The sequence below is a fragment of the Pezoporus occidentalis genome, unplaced genomic scaffold, assembly GCF_034315485.1.
Source record: "Pezoporus occidentalis ecotype Australia unplaced genomic scaffold, CSIRO_AGI_Poc_V1 ctg121, whole genome shotgun sequence".
Lineage (NCBI taxonomy): Eukaryota > Metazoa > Chordata > Aves > Psittaciformes > Psittacidae > Pezoporus > Pezoporus occidentalis.
Window position 1 is genome coordinate 1,530,357 of NW_026913006.1, and position 16,552 is coordinate 1,546,908.

Sequence of the window (16,552 nt, forward strand, 5' to 3'; positions counted from 1 at the left end):
AGTGCTTGTACAGATGTGCAGGTTCTTAAACAGAAGAATCAAAGGTGACAGGGTGGTGTCAGGTACATTTTGCCTCTGCTTGTTTCTGTAAAGCAGCCTAGAGATGTTTTTTCAAGCTAGCGTGGAAAACTTTGGATCTCTTCAAAGCACAATATTTCTCTTTTCCTCTACCGATGCAGCAAGATCCCTTCCACGGCATTTGCTGTTTAGAACTTGAATCACTTACAGAGAATTGGAATGGGAAGCTCTCAGCAATGATGTTGAAACAGTGGAGTTATGGTGTGGCAGCTTTGGTGAAGAAGGTAACGAAGAATCAGTCATCTCCTCAATATCTGAATGAGAAGATGCTGACTTGGGAGATTTCTTTTTACCAAAAGCTTGCTTGAAGGAGCTGCGTAACTGAAAAAACCCCAAGAACACAACAGCAGGCCCATCATTAAGAATGCAACCAGGCAAAAAGCACTACAGAATAAGAACTTTAACATGCAAATACTCCAACTGATAAAAGCCATACTCATGTATATTTTAATACAGGTAAAAAAGAATAAAAAAGCTTTTTTTCCTTGACGATGAGATTAATAATGTCAATAGGAGTGGATATCAATGCTTCCTATTTTTAATTATTTCATAGCAAATTCTGTTCAGTGCAACAGGCTTGACAGAGATGTTCTAACAACTTGCAGCTACAACATGATGTGGCTCAGCCAAGGTTAATGATGTTGAAACGGTTAGTGACGTAAATGGATGGGTTAGCTTTGTGTCTCATAGTGTAAAGTAGGTCTTCCTTACCTCATTGACCTGCCAGAAGAAGCGCAAGCAAAAGGCAGTGGGGGAATGAAAAAAAGACATGTTTTAACAGGAAAGCCAGGAAAGCTTTGGCTTTCTAAGACAAACATGATCAATGACCAACTTTAAAACTGGAACTCTATTATCCATAAACAAGGTGTTTCAAAAGACATATGGTTATTTTTTGTGTTATCTGGGGGAAACACCACACCAAAACCTCTTAACTATTTAAATTTTATTTTCTCCTTAGCTCAGACAGAATGTTTTGGCTAACAGCCAGGTTAATATTGTGTTTTTCATTGCAGGAACAAGTATTTCACCTACCTGCAATTAAAATAACCTTTTTTCGTGTGACTGCCATATTCAAACAACAAAAAGAATGAATTAAATGTGATTAAATTGACGTTATCCCAAAGTTACAGTTCAACAGTTAGTGCTCAAGAAGCATCTGGACAATGGTCTTAGACAAATGGTGTAATTTTTAGGTTACCCTGTGTAGAGTCAGGCTTTGGACTTGATGATCCTCATGGGTCCCTTCCAACTCAGGATACTCTATGAACACCATTTAATGCTATCGCAAATTAACTTTTGTAAACAGGCTGGCTTAGTATGAGCTGAAAGTTAATTTTAAACTAGACAAAGACTCCTACAGTGAGAAATGTTGAAAATCTGGTGTTTCAGCTCTGAATGGACAGCCGTGTTGTTTCCATAGATAACAAAAAGATCTTGGCTGAGAACCTCCTCAGTATTTGTGGAATAGACAACAATGGGTAATCAGACCCAACTTACATATTTTTCTCATCTAATTACTGACTGAATTTCCAATCTGCATTTCACAGCGATGATGTACTCACCTTTTAAAACAACATAAAAAGACTGTCCTTTTTCTCCTACTTCCTGAAAACTTTATTTATTTATTTTTAATAAGGAGATGTTTCCTCAACCTTCTTTAAAAATAGTCATCTGCTGAATGATAACTGTTGATGTAGGGTAATACCTTCTAGGTTACAAAAACAAAGAACTGAAGCTAAAGCAAAAACTTAGTGTTTGTCTTAACTAAAGCTGAATGATTATGAACGGTTTGTATCACCAATTCAGAATTGCTAGCAATTTCAGTTAAAGCAATTTACTTTGTCTATAACTGATGCATAAGCTAGCACAAGAAGGATTTGGAGATGACAGTTTCCATTCAACCAATTATTTCAGGGGCAGAGTGGAAATACTGCTGTTATGAAGGACCTGGAAAGATATCGAAATTAAACCACTGGGACAAGAGAGAAGTAAAAACAAGAACCTCCTCAGAAAGCTGTTTCCTATAGTTCAGGAGTTTCACAAGCATTTCTGAGAGGATACTGTGCAAATACAAATCAAGCTTTTACCAGCTCTAACCACATTTTGTATTTATACGGATTTATCTGTACAACCAAAAGATCCAGGAAGACTTAAATTCAGTAGGAAGGAAGGGATGGATTGCTTTACTGGCTACAATAAAGGATCTAGGGACTTTCGTCCAGACTACAATTAGACTAAGAAGCTAAGCCAATTATGGTCTAACTGAAAATGGAGTTTAATATAATGTACCTTTCCCCCAGTACAGGGTACCGTGTACAGAGTACATGATGTGCAAAGAAAGAAAAATGGGAAATGACAAGTAAGCAAAACTGTTCAAGATTGGTTATTTTTTCATTGTAGAGCTTCATGGCAATTCTCAAAACAGAGTTCTTAAAGTGTTTAACATGTTCACTTAAAAGCAAGCCCTACAAGGCAAAGAAAAAGAAGAATCTCTCATTGTAGGTTTTCCCTAAGGGGTGGGACACCATATTACTTTTAGCCAGAACTGATCTTTGACAGCTACTTCTAATTTAAGACTGGCCTTTCAGCTGTAGAAGCTAAAACTCAGTACTATGCATCAACACAAGCATACACATCACTTAGGTCTCAAACTTTCAAAAGAGTTTACACAGGATTTCAGCAGCGCATAGTCCTTGTGCTAACCTGCTGTAGGAGGGGAGGAGTGAGGAGCTGAACGGCTCAGTTTCACCGGTTGTGTGTTCTGACAGTTTTATATAAAACCCACACAATCTGCTCTGCTGAAGTATACTCACCCAGTTCTTCCTCTTCTTTTTCTTTGAATCACTCTCAATGTTGCTCCCCACACTGGAGTGACTGGTAGCACTGTTAATACTGGAGACACTATCCGAAGAGTGCTGTCTGCGGATCCGCAGGTCTGTGGCTTGAGCAGCTCCAGGTCCTGCGTATGAATGGAGGCAATGTCAAAATTTGCAATTTGGTGTTGTATTATGTAATCTAAAAGAAACATTTAGGGAAACAAACACCTTGACAATCACCCTGGTGTAATTCAAATCACTGCTGCTAATCACAGAATGATAGAATGGTTTGGGTTGGAAAGGACCTTAAAGCTCACCCTGTTTCAAACCCCTGCCCCAGGCAGAGACAACTTCCACTAGACCAGGTTGCTCCAAGCCCCGTAGAACCTGGCCTTGAACACTGCTAGGGAGGGAGCATTTACCACACCTTTGGTTAGCCTGTTCCAGTGCCTCACCACCCTCACAGGGAAGAACTTTATATCTAACCTCAACTTCCCATTTAAGTTTAAACCCTTCACCACCTGTCCTATTGCTACAGTCCCCGAGAGTCCATCTCCAGCATCCCTGTAGGTCCCCTTCAGATACTGGAAGGCTGCTATGAGGTCTCCATGCAGCTTCTGTTCTCCAGACTGAAGAGGCTCAATTTTCTCAGCCTGCTTCCCATTCAAACCTTTCTTCATACAGGAGGTGCTCCAGCCCCTGATCATCCTCATGGCCTCCTCTGGACTTGCTCCAACAGTTCCGTGTCCTTCTTATGTTAAGGACACCAGAACTGAACACAGTGCTCCAACTGGTGTCTCAGAAGAGCAGAGTAGAAGGGCAGGATCACCTCCTTCAGCCTGCTGGTCACACTTTTTTTGATGCAGCCTATTATATGATAATCACTGTTTCTTGCAGAGAGATTAAAATCTCAGACCCAGACCTTACAAACCCTTCCATTAGGAATATATCCCTGTGTAACTACTGGGATAAATACGAGATGTGTGATAGACAGGACTGTATTTAGACTTTAAACTGGAGATTACTGAAAACACTGAAGAAAATAAACCAAGTGTCTGACAGCTCTGAAATGGGGATCTCTGCTCCCTGCTGCTTCACAACAGCAGATAGATGGGTGAATTACTAAATGATTCTGGTAAATTCAGTGAATTTTCCACACTGAAGGTGGAAAAAGCTTTGTTAAAACACCTTCTCGGTTTACTTTTCCATTTATTTCTGTACAATTTATCATAGTTTACACAGATACCTATTTCAAATCCCACATGATCCCAAACAAGTTAACTAGAGCATAAGACAAAGCTGATCTTTGATGGTTACATCAGCTACTCCTGAGAGGACAAAAGTCTCATGAGCACTGCACAGTTTCTATAGGTGATGCTGTGCTGCTTACCTTTGCAGTTGAGCTCAGGTGTGTTGATGACTCCGTTGATGGCAGCCTGGGCAGCAGCATTTTGCTTCTTCAGTAGTTCAATTGTCTTCCTTAACTCATTCAGTTCTGAGTCCTTGAATAAGGGTTAAAAAAAAAAAAAAGGTGACATGCTGGAAAATGCTGATAGTATGATGGTAACTGCTCCAAAGAAGCTGCTTTTCAATTTGGGTATTGGTAGCTGATAGAGAATTTCTGGAATATATGTACAAGGAGATGAAAATGAGGTCTGGCATGCAGAGGGAAGCACACCCTTGCTAAGCTGCAAAATAGCTTGGTTATTATGATAAGAAAGAATATGAATGCTCTGGAAGACAGAAATATTGTGTATATTGGATTGTGTATGCTTGAACATGCACTACTTAACTGAATATATTCAAGCATACTGTCCAAAACCCCAGTGTTGCCTGTCTTGCAAGGATTTTTCTCAGCATTTCTCTTTACCATGCACATGTGTGGATGCACTGGGAAGAAACTCGTTGCAAAAATATGCAATAACGAAGATGTGTCTAAACCAACAACTTGTAGGAATAACCTGCTCACTTGCCACAACATCCAAGTGCAGAAAATGAGGACTCTATGCAAAATTTTGATTCTATTTTACTGTCACCACAACTGAGGAAACAAAGCCAAACAGCACAAAATGCCCCCAACCACAGAAGAAGCACAAGCAGCAGTGCTGGAAACAGAAGTTAAGACATCCCCAAACCCTTTTCAAGCTTGCCTTTTGTTCTGCTGTCATTGTCAGGCTCTGCAGTCTGATCGTCATGTTCCCCAGGCTCTGCTCAAACGCTGCCACGAGGTGAGCCTGAAAGTCAAACCATACAGGAGTAGATTGCTCTCCCCAAACAAGCACATTTCTGCAGCTGTTTAAATGGACCACCTAGGGAACTGCATCGTTTGTTGTGTAAATGATACAGACTAAAAACACTGATTAGAAAAGGTCAAATGAGTAGAGCATGAGTTATGAAAATGCTTGCAAACGAATTACCAGGAACTATTTATTTGTAGAAAATCAGAAATGACAAAGGTAATTGACCAACTTCAAAATTTTAGCGAACAGCCCTTTCCTGTACAACTGCTACGGCAGCATGCTATGGAATGATGCAGTTTTAGGCTATAAACCCTGCCCTGCTCAGCAGCAGCTGCTACCAAATACTTCAGAAGACAGAGACATACGAGTAATACTGTGACCTGACACATCAGGAGATTTCCTGGAGGTGGCTCCTCACTCGGCTACTACATCCACTTCTTAAAGACATCATGATTGCAATAGTCAGGACAGCTGCCTCAAACTGTCCTGGCTATTGCAATCACATCAACATGCTCTAACAAAGGATCCAAGAGTGGTATTGCTTTTTCTAGTCTGGAATTCTCATTTATTCTGTAAAACGTGCAATCCTACATCCAGAATACAAGAAAAAAATTACCTCCTGGATCCCTAAGGAGTTAAGGTCCTTTGAAAAGCCAATCTCAAACTAATCTAGTTCATGTGCTTTTCTCAGCTGTTTAAAGCTGCTTGGATCTTGTGATAAATGGAAAACACATTTTTGAAATAGAAAGACTTTATTAGAGTCAATTTTTTCTTAAAACATCCAATTCATTAACTGAGTCTTTCCAGGAATGCTTTAGGGAATACACCTTGTCACCTGAAAGTATTCCTGACACCAAGAAGGCATAGAAGGATGTCCTTGGTTATCTAGCCATGTTCTCAAGCTATTGCAAGCAATGACATGACAAGACATCCTGTCACAAAACGTAGAGAGGAAAAAGAGACAAACCAATCAATATTTCTGAATGTCTGCTGTTCAGTTCTGAAACCAGACTTCATCTTCGACTTGTTATGTGGGCCATTATTAGCATATATAAGATTACCTACTGATAGTTTTCAGGTGCCCTTCATATGGTTAAGGAAACACTTGCCACAAAGCTTTTCACAGAAAGTTTATAGGGGGGTTGGAACTAGATGATCTTAAGGTCCTTTCCAACCCTAACTATTCTATTATTCTATGATCTTAAGTCTTCTCCCAAAGTGTGCATATATATATATAAATATAAAATATATATATCCCCAAACAACATATATATATTGTATATATATATGGGGGTATATATATATGCACACCCCAAACAACAAAATGTCATCACTCCTAAGTATTAGGAGGACATCCTAAAAAACAAAATAAAACACAAAACAGTAAATCATAGAATGGTTTGGGTTGGAAAGGACCTAAGATCATCTAGTTCCACCCCCCTGCCATGGGCAGGGACACCTCACACTTAGATCAAATCCGGCCTAGATAAAATATAAAGCAAGTTTTTAGATAGAGAAAAGCCAGACAGAACATCCCTCCAACTAGATCACTATTCCTCGTGGAGATTTAAGGCAAAAAGGTGCTGCAGGTTTCAGATTTTCTCTGTGCTATCCCAACAGGAGAACTCCAAAAGCCAAGTTAAGCAGCTGAGTCCAGAGATGCCTTCCCTGCAGAGAGGGATAAAGGACTACTTCAGCATTGCAGTCAATCTGCCAGATGCTGAACTGGCCAATATATCTGCATCTAACTCAAAGAATTTTCCAATATTTGAATATCTGCTTGCAACCAAGGTCCATGTGCTAAATATGATCCAAATCGTCTGGTGCTTGGCCAATTACCCTTTTTTGTTTTCCCATGAAGCATTGAGAACCCAATGTTGATTACATTAAGGACATCAGCTAGGAAATGAAAATGATGGTAAGTTAAAGGAAGGAAATACAGATCGAGAAGACGGAAAGGACCTTGGTAAGAGGGAACTATGTTTCCAGTGAAATTACATGGCATCGTTTTATAGATACACATGTATATGGATATGAATGTGCACAAATAACAGAGACATAGTTCAACATGTATTTGTCTCATTAGGCACAATAATCTACACAAACTATAAAAAATACTTTATTTTGCTATTGGAAATAATTCTATACACAAAATGACACATAAAATTGTGTGAAAATTTTCCAAACGGAAAAGGACATTCTCTTGTCTAAATATATGCAGAACAGCAAAACCTTTCACAGAGATATTCCTGACTTGTTCAGCAGCAGCACACAGCTGACTTATCCTAAATAACTGTTCTCACATTCACAATGAAAACAAACATGAGCAGTACAATAACAGGGGGATGTGCATCTCTCATTCCCATCAGCCCCTATGAAAATAAACAGCTGAGCCTGTGAGAAAATAGCAAAAAGTCATTTAGAACCTCATGTTACACATGTATGAAAATCTAAATATTTATTTTAAAAACACAGACTGCAAAGCTTCTGTTTGGGAGGATGAACAGGGAACAACAAGACTGATATTCAGGAGTCCTCAGCAATACTTTGCAAAAGCAGAGAAGAAACAGGCAAGCAGGACCACATGGATTAATAATGGGATACAAACTTTTAAAGCTTTAACCTAAACCTTGAGAGAAAGTTGCTCTTTCAAATATGGATGAAGCACCTTATTATTACTCCTATCTGGAAACTATTCAGCGAACTATAGAAAAAGAGAGTTATCTGCACTTCCTAGCTGGAGAAAAACCTTTTCAAACTCTTGCCCCTGATAGCCTGAGAAACATCAAAAGCTGCAGTGTCTATACAGGAAAATCCAGCAAAAAAAAAATCACCTAATAAATAGAAAGATGAGTTCAAAATGCTTACATTAAAAAAATCTTGTGTAAAGGAGATGTCCCTAAAGCAGTGTCTTAACAAACAGCATTTATAAGTCTTAACATTTTAGGGAAGAGACCTACCCTTTTAAATGGAAAAAAGAGTACGTTCTCTGAAAAGAGGTGGCTACAGACTGAAATCTATTACAAGGACAGTTATAGCAACATCTCTGCAGCAGACTGTTGGTGTTTTATGGATAAACAAGGGGCAATTCCAGTCTAAGAAGTTTAAATAGCACGAATAAAACCCTACAAATGCAAAAGAAAGTATTATACATAGTGATGCTAACTTTTTTTGGGGACCCCCCAACTGCACACTCCCCCAGTTTACTCCAAAGCAAACAAAAATATGCAGCAGCTGTCAAAAACTATTCTCCAAAATGACAGTGGTAGTAACCATGCACAAAGTCTTGGGCGAATTACTGACACCTTAGACAGGAACAGAGTAGCTTGTGCTACTCACTGCTCTTGGAGACAGGCTGAATCTGAACACTGCAGCACAACTAAGGCAGAGATAGGCTGAGTTGCACAGCTGGCAAGTTCTTTGTTTGAAGGATACAAGCTCAACAAGGTGATAAAAAAATGCATGCAAGGGAATCTGGTCCTGCTTTCTCATGCGTAAAGGAAGCTTCTGGACGAAAACCAACTCGTGTATCCAGTACCCTTTGCATTTGAAAGGCAAACATCTAAATATTTAAGTTCTGGCAGGTTTTTTAAATTCTTCCTTTTCCTCCTGGGAGAGCAACCGAGTGGTTACATGCAGTCAAAGCCCTTTTATCTGACTTTTCTATTAACTGTGTTCTTGGTTTTGCTTTTCCATTTTGAAAGCTGGATGAAGAACTGTGATGCCTGTAGCGACCACCACAGTAGATTTCCCCTTGAATCCTTCTGGTAATAGGTGTTACTGCTCTTTACTGTGCCAAGTTTTGTATTCTACCTGTTCAGAGATGGCAGACAGGAATGTCCTCTTCAGTAGCATGTGTTCTGATGTTTATTCATTCCCACAAACTAGGATGCCAGTATGATCCAATGACTATTCATCTGTAGTTTATTTACTCTAGCACTGCTTATTTTTCTAGCAAGCTTCTGTATTGCAGATATCAGCACAGAACACAAATAAACTTGCTCAGGGTCATACTAGTGTTGCCTCAATACCTCCTGGCTTCCAAATCCTTCTTTTTCAAACTTATCCATCAAATTCCTCACGGGAAACAAGCAGAAGTAGTACTACATTGGTTAATAAAAATCAGGTATGTTTACTCTTTAGGCATAACTTGAAATTAGTTCTCACAGCCCCTTATGCTACTATTACCTATTACCATTAGCCTACATCTTAATGAAACAGCAAAATATAATGCATTTCAATTCACATTTCTACCAATTTTTATTCTTATCAATTACAACCGTCATCTGTATCTTATCCCACAAACATGTGCCTACAAATCCAATTGGATTTATAAAGCAAGACACTATGTATAAAGACCCCGTCTTAGTGTTTTTTCTCAAGCTCTGAAGACGGTTTACATATATATATATATATATATATATCAAAAGCCAAATGAATAATATAATGCAGTATTTAAAGAAAAGCATCAGACAATTCAGTAGGACAGGATATGCTACTTTTTGGAAGGTTCCATATGCATGCAGTTATTTTAAACTGAGTGTTATACACATGAAATCTTTTTGTCACTTATTAAAACTAGGCTGGTAACAGCCACAAAACCTGGCACATTAAATGCGTTCCCTGATAGTGTTTGTTCTCAAAGTTGTACTCACGTTGGCAGTCAACTGAGTTGTCAGAGCTGACACTTTTTCTTGGGATGCATCCAGCTCTCTTCGTAGCTTGCGAATCTATATATTTGAAGAGAGCACTTTATTGCACTGTAATATGGAGAACTAAAATAGCAAGACATGAAATGCAGAGTGCCTTGACAGAACATTTATGCCTGTCAAACATGATGTGCTCTTACCTCTGACTGGCACTTCTCTTCAGGCTATAAAATAAAAACAAAGGAAAATAAATGAGAATGTTACAACATAACCAGCCTGACAAATATATACAATATTTCAAAAGGTTTTTTTGAGTCCTCATGTGAATTCCTTATTTTGGATTCCCACATCCATATTCAATCTAAAATAATCTTCTAGTTTATTTACGCTTCAGGAAAAAGAAACAGGCTGCTTGTACAGTACTTCTTCCTGCAGGAAGGAACTGGGCTCCAATTCCCAGCCTACAGATCATTGCACCTCCAACTCTGAATCATGAACTAGTAAAGTGCATAAGGAGCTGCATGAGGCTTCCGAAGAGCCAGGACTGTCACAGAATGTGCCTGATCTCAGACAGTAATTCTCTTCCTCCCATGCTCAGTTAGCTCCCCATAGAATGAAGACCACATTCCAAAGTGATACGAAATAAAATGACTCCCACTTGGATGCTGAAAAACTTGAGGACACACAGCTAGTTATCCAAGAACGCAAAGTGGATGTACTGGTCATCTGCTGTGGCCTTACATGGTAAAACTGTGGCTACTATGGCTTGTTTCCAACCAAAGTTCTCAGCTACAAAGAAATATATGGTAGGAAGTTACACACTCCACTGTCCTTGTGTAAACATGTCCGCTAGGAGACACCATGAAAATTATACCCATCAAACCACACTATTAGGAGCCACTTGTGCTTGGGCAGCACACACATAAACCAGAAGCTTACACAGCAGCTGCTCAGAAGTTTTCATGATTATAAACAAAAGCCAAGAGGAAAAGGTCTGTTTTCCATCCTTCCAATACCTTCTATCTATTCTGGCTTCATATAGACTGCTTGAGCTGAAGTCAATAATGAAAGATAGTATTTCAATTTATTTTCAAGGTCTTAGCTTATTAATAGCGAAACATGTATGAGAAATAATGATAAATAGCTCTATGGTGGCTTGAGAGACTTTGCAGACACTTATACATGGCCTTCCAAGAGCAAGTTCTTGTATCACATACACTCATTACAGCTGTGGTAGCACAAAGACACATCATACTTGCATTAAGAATTTGAAATTGAAGATCCTGTTCAATTAACACATACTTTAGAAGCAATTCTTCTCAGAAGCAGCTTTTTGAGAGGGTTGCGTTTTAAGAAGCCCCCAAGCCTGTGATCAAAGCATGCCAGGAATGACTAGTTACCACCACAACCAGCTACAGAAAAGCTAGGCAAGACATGGTCTGCATGTTGCAGCCTCACCTCCCCATTACAGCACAGATATAGTCTTATCCTACAAGGTCTTCCCTAGTATATGTTTAAACAGACACTCTTCATAAGATTTAGAAGAAAATAAGCAAATGCAACACCCATTAAAAAAAACAACCCTGTGTTTTCATACTCCAGTAAGCCTTGTTTTATGATCAGATAACCTAACTGAATATATACTTTTGAAGAACATATTACTGGCACAGTGAACAAATGGCTTCTTTAGAATTATTAACATCTGTGCATTAAAAACTTTTGTAGCAAATCATTAATGCAAGGTTGGAATGAGTTTATTCAGCAAATTCTGGGGTTCTTCAGGTAATGAAGCTGAAATCTCAGATCTACTGAGGTCCTCTGAAGCAAAACTTAATTCAGCATTGAATTAATAGTTGTAAATATTGAATTAATAGTTGTAAAATATTGACTTGAAAAGTAATCTGGCCATTTTGCAAAGCAATAATTGCTTTTAGGCCATCAACATCTGTTTGATGAGGACATGCTAAATACCTACAGACATCTTTCTGAATGTAACCATTTCTTTTGTAGCTAGCATCCGGAACACAATCAAAGGAAAAGCCCTTTTTCCCCCCCCTCCTTGAATGGCAAAAATAATTAGCACAATATAACTAGTCAATTCAATAATTTTTATTAGTAAACCCAAATTTTTCACTTTATTATACTTACTGTTGAATAAATAGATGAGGTACTGGATACCAAAGAGAGAGAAGAACCATGCACTAAAAGAAAAAAAAACAACATTATGAATATAAATACGGCAACCACACAGTGGAATCATCACAGAACATCCCCTGCCAATGACCAGCCTACTGCAGAAACACTTTCCCAAATTTCATCATCCATCATAAACTTAATTATATTACTGCACCAACAATGTACAGTTTTAAGAATGCATGGCCAGGTAATACAATCCACAAATGATTTGATAAAGCTGTTTTAACAATTTAATAATACCCGGGTTTTGGGGAAATGAGGTCAAAAAGATTAAAAAGAAAAGTTTCAATGCAGATTTGTTCAGAAATAAGTATTTCTCTGGACAACTTATCTTAAGAAACTTGCAAAAGGGTTTACTCAAACTAAAAACCCCAACAAATTAACAGAAATTCAGGAGAGATTACAAAAGTACATCTAAGTAAACTTCAATTTAAGATGAGATTGAGGAGGGGAAGGCTGTTTTCTTCAAGCAGCAGAACAAGATGGAGATGTCCTGAAAAAACCATAATACTCAGCACATAACCAGATGCTCCAGCAGCAGATGTGGAACATGCAGAGAAGAAATCACTGTCTAATTTTGTGGCTCTTAATTGTCCTCTGAATGCATCTATGTCTTCCTTCTGCTGGAGAGCTGTATTACAGGCATCGATGAGCTTAACATTCCCTATCCCTGCAGGTTTTGTCTTTGTTTAAAGCAATGACATTTCTTTAACAAGGCCAAGTTCATTCTCTCATAGAAAAACTAGCAGAGTAGCACGGCTATAAAACCATGTCTGGAAAAGAACCCATTTCAAGCTGGTTTTCCATTTAAGTATAGATTCATTAATATATATATATGTGTGTGTGTCTTGATTCTCAAGGATGTTTCTATCACCCCAGTATTAGGATTTACATATAATTTTATTTTTGATTACGCTATTAAAAAAACTACCTGAAGCTATTCTTTCTGGTATTGAAACATGCAAAATTACCTTTATTTTTAGAAACAAAATACATTTAACTGAAACTTTAACTCAGACTTCAGGTAACTTCATACAAATCATACGAAATCGTGTTAAATCACTTCTTCCATCTAAATCCTCCAGCCAAAAAAAGGGCTTAGAAAAGCTGCCACTTTGCTCGTTGCCTACTGCAGTGATCCTACATTCATAATAAATAGGCTCTGCTTCCCCACTTGACATTATATCCTAAGGCAAGGCTGGAAAGAGAAGTAAAGTCTAAGTTGGCTTCTGGATGAATTTACGACAATTTAGAAAACCCACAAGAAAGTAAAAAAACCCCTCATACCCATCTACTTTTTCTGGTTAATCATACTTTCAATAAAAATGATCTTTATAGTCAGATGTTAAGGACAGTACTGCATTAAAAACATAAAAATAACCAGTGTGAGTCAGAGCCAGGGGCTGTCTAATCGCATGCTCCATCTCTGGCTGCAATTGTAGCCCAAGTTTACGGAAAGAAATGCAAGGAGCAAGCAGATACCCAGTGATTTTTCCCCACGTACAACTTTGCATCTCTGGGAATCAGCAGACATGGAAATTCCTGAGATGGAAACTGCAATCAGACTGTTATTTTTTATAGCTGCTGTGACCTCTCTAACCATTAATTTCCCTGTTTCTGAATTCACCGATGTGTTGCCTGCATGAAAATCTCTTCCTATGTTTAGAAATTTAGTTCCTTGCAGTTGTTTTTGACTTGCTGCTGAATCATTCAATAAACTCCTTGAGTGTCTCCACACCCCTGTGATATAAAAAGTAATTGATAAACCACCCCATCCTAATGCACTAAATTAGGTATTATCACCTCCCCTCAGACATAATTTTTCCAAGATGAAGATTCCTAATCTATTTTAACCCTCTTCAAGATAGACAGCCCAAAGTACAGGCAATATTGCACAAAGCCACCACTGGATTCATCCAGAGAATATAAGATTATTTTCTGGTTTGCCTCTCTATATTCTTCCTTTGTGCAGTTTTTACTACTAGAGATATATTCAAGACAGCAACCATACCAACTGGCCAGAGAAGAAATAGAGTCCCTTAAAATGTACTGAGACACACGCATTCTTCAGTTAACATCAACTGCACACTGGGACTTTAAAGGAGGAAATGAGACTGAAAACAGAAAAAGGGAAAGAACACGTAACTTTGGGAATCCTACTGCCTTGTAAGACATTACCACTGCACTGTTTGAATGTATCTAAGTTGAGATTTGTAGTCTCAAGGACAACTAAGGAGTTAATACTTAGGTGCAATTACTTTTTAAAGTATCTTCAGATGGCTACTTTAAGGCTATTTAATCAGGAGCCTGAAGGCAGTTAGGCTCTTGATGTGATTCCTGGGTTTTTGCAGTTAACATGCATCTGCACGCAGGCTACAAACCCAAAATTGTTTTGGAGCTATTATTTTCAAGCACTATAAATGCATATGCAAGCATGTGTCATTTTTAATCATAAAATGATAGACTGGCTTGGATTGGAAAGGCTGTGTTTTCTCCCTGAAGTTCAGGATAGTTTGGAGGTTGTTCCTGCTGGCATCTTCCAAGTCCTGAAACCCCTCCTATCGAGAGAGCTATGTACTACAAAACTGACTGATGTTTTGACCTATGCGCTGTGAGAGAACATGACTGTACTTCACACTGTGGAGACTAAAGAAAAAAAAAAAGGCTTTTAAGAATTAATCCTGGCCCTGCTGAAGCTGATACGAAACAAATACCTTGTAATCTAACATGCTAATAAGTAATTCAAAAGTAGGCTGGTAAGCTTTATTTAAGACCTGGATTTACACTTGACTGACACTGCCTGATTGCATAAAAATCAATCTGTTCATTAACCATAAATTTAATTTCTATAATATTTTTTGATCTATCCTCTTGAAGTGAGGGTGGATTAGATCTGCAGGTTTGAAAGCAGAGGACAAGATAAACGCCCTATTCAGGATCCACATGCACTTATAACTTGTGATTCCCTGAGAAGTTAACCCTAACCTGAAGCCAAATATAAGAAGACTTCACCTAAACATACATTCCATCAGGTAAAATATTTTTGTCCTTTTAGGTGCCAAAAATTTAGGGAAAGCTGGAAGGTACTTCTTCGGCATATTCATGGTAGGGTCAAATTCCTTCCTTGTATATAGAAGTTATCTTTTTCCACTGCTTTCAAGTTCTTAACTTGGCAGAGTTTTCTTGGACTTCATTTTTATTACATGAATTCAAAACACTTTGTAGAGCTTTTCACATGGCTCTTCCCTTTTATTTTTTTAAATGGTTCCTCCTCAAACACGCCATACTTATTATTCTTCCAAATTAGCCTCCCTGCTGGACAAGAATTTCTGAATTATAAGGTCCAGTTTAACCTCCATGCCAAAATGGATTTGCTGCAAACCTAAAAGACTAAGGTTACATTTTTTTGAGGATGTCTTCAATAAAACTGGAGTAAGTTTTGCTGTAGTAGCTGTTTTACTAAATCATTTAAATTTATTGAAGATGCAGTGATTTAAATTCCTTCACAGATTACATTAAGGAACTCTTCGGTAAGATCAGGACTTTTCATCACAGAATGGAATTCAACTGACTAAATATTTGGTAACCTCTGACTGTTCACAATCACACAGCTTTCTGAAACCATGGCACTAACTGATGTTAATTCCTTCAATGACAAGAGTTTTCAGTCCTACAGCATTATTCTAATTGTTTTCAACCTATTGAAGATCCCCAGCCACAGGCCTCTCAAATACAATTAAATGTCATGGAGTTAAACTGGCTAAATTCAACATTAAATTAACCCCGAAACTTTCTGGAGCCATATCCAATACGCATTTTTTATCTCTTCCAATAGCAGAAAACTGATGGGATAACCAGTATCTCTGGCAAAGGTGCCTGGCTCTAGGGGAGCAGCAACAACAGGGCACTGGTATTAACACTGCAGAGTAAAGTGCAGATCTTCAGTGGTGGGGAAACCAAGCCAGCAAAGGCTTGTGTGCCCAGGAGTGATAAAGTACTTGATAGCCAAGCAAACTTCTAATCCTTGCCAGGAAGCAGATTTAAGACTCAAAGATCTAATGCTGAAAGCACTTCCTATAACCTTCTTATGAACCACTCCCAGCACTCGCCCCATGCTTGACTTCTCAAACTGTAACACTTTAGGGTTTTAATCTATGCTCATAGCTACTCCTGCTACTGCTACTGATCAGTAGCAACTAAACTAAATGCTTATTTATAGGTGAAGGGCTTTGTCTTGTTTTATTTACATGGGGGCTTCTTTTATCAGCTATGATTACATATTTGAAAAGACGACACGGAACTAAAAAGAAAAGCCTAGATGTTTTGAAGTTTCCCTCCTGTAGAAGCTTTGTGGTATCAACCCAGGACACTCAGCAGGAATAAAAAGTAAAGACAATTTGAATACAGATGAAATACTGGAAAAATTAACTGGGACAGAAACAACAGGCTGGCCAATATCAATTATTTATACTACATAGAGAATTGTGAAAGCCCAAGTTCAGGAGAACAATCCTATTTAAGGGAACACTAATACGCGCACTTTAAGTGTGAACTAGTCATTTTGAGATTACCA

At 38.3% G+C, this 16,552-nt stretch overlaps 1 protein-coding gene and 1 long non-coding RNA gene across 3 annotated transcripts in view; one reads left to right on the forward strand and one right to left on the reverse strand.

The window, feature by feature from the left end:
• LOC134157867 (uncharacterized) overlaps positions 1-16,552 on the forward strand; it is a 281,636-nt gene that overhangs the window by 180,303 nt on the left and 84,781 nt on the right. The gene's annotated exons all lie outside the window — the stretch shown is intronic.
• Positions 1-16,552, reverse strand: part of NAV2 (neuron navigator 2) — a 220,797-nt gene that overhangs the window by 18,066 nt on the left and 186,179 nt on the right. For both annotated transcript variants that reach the window (XM_062607289.1, XM_062607288.1), the window contains 7 exons: positions 11,932-11,984; positions 9,984-10,007; positions 9,790-9,864; positions 5,045-5,128; positions 4,285-4,396; positions 2,892-3,037; positions 227-399 (listed from right to left, as the gene is read on the reverse strand). In XM_062607289.1, the coding sequence (XP_062463273.1) occupies positions 227-399; positions 2,892-3,037; positions 4,285-4,396; positions 5,045-5,128; positions 9,790-9,864; positions 9,984-10,007; positions 11,932-11,984 (667 nt within the window). The remainder of the gene's footprint in view (positions 1-226; positions 400-2,891; positions 3,038-4,284; positions 4,397-5,044; positions 5,129-9,789; positions 9,865-9,983; positions 10,008-11,931; positions 11,985-16,552) is intronic.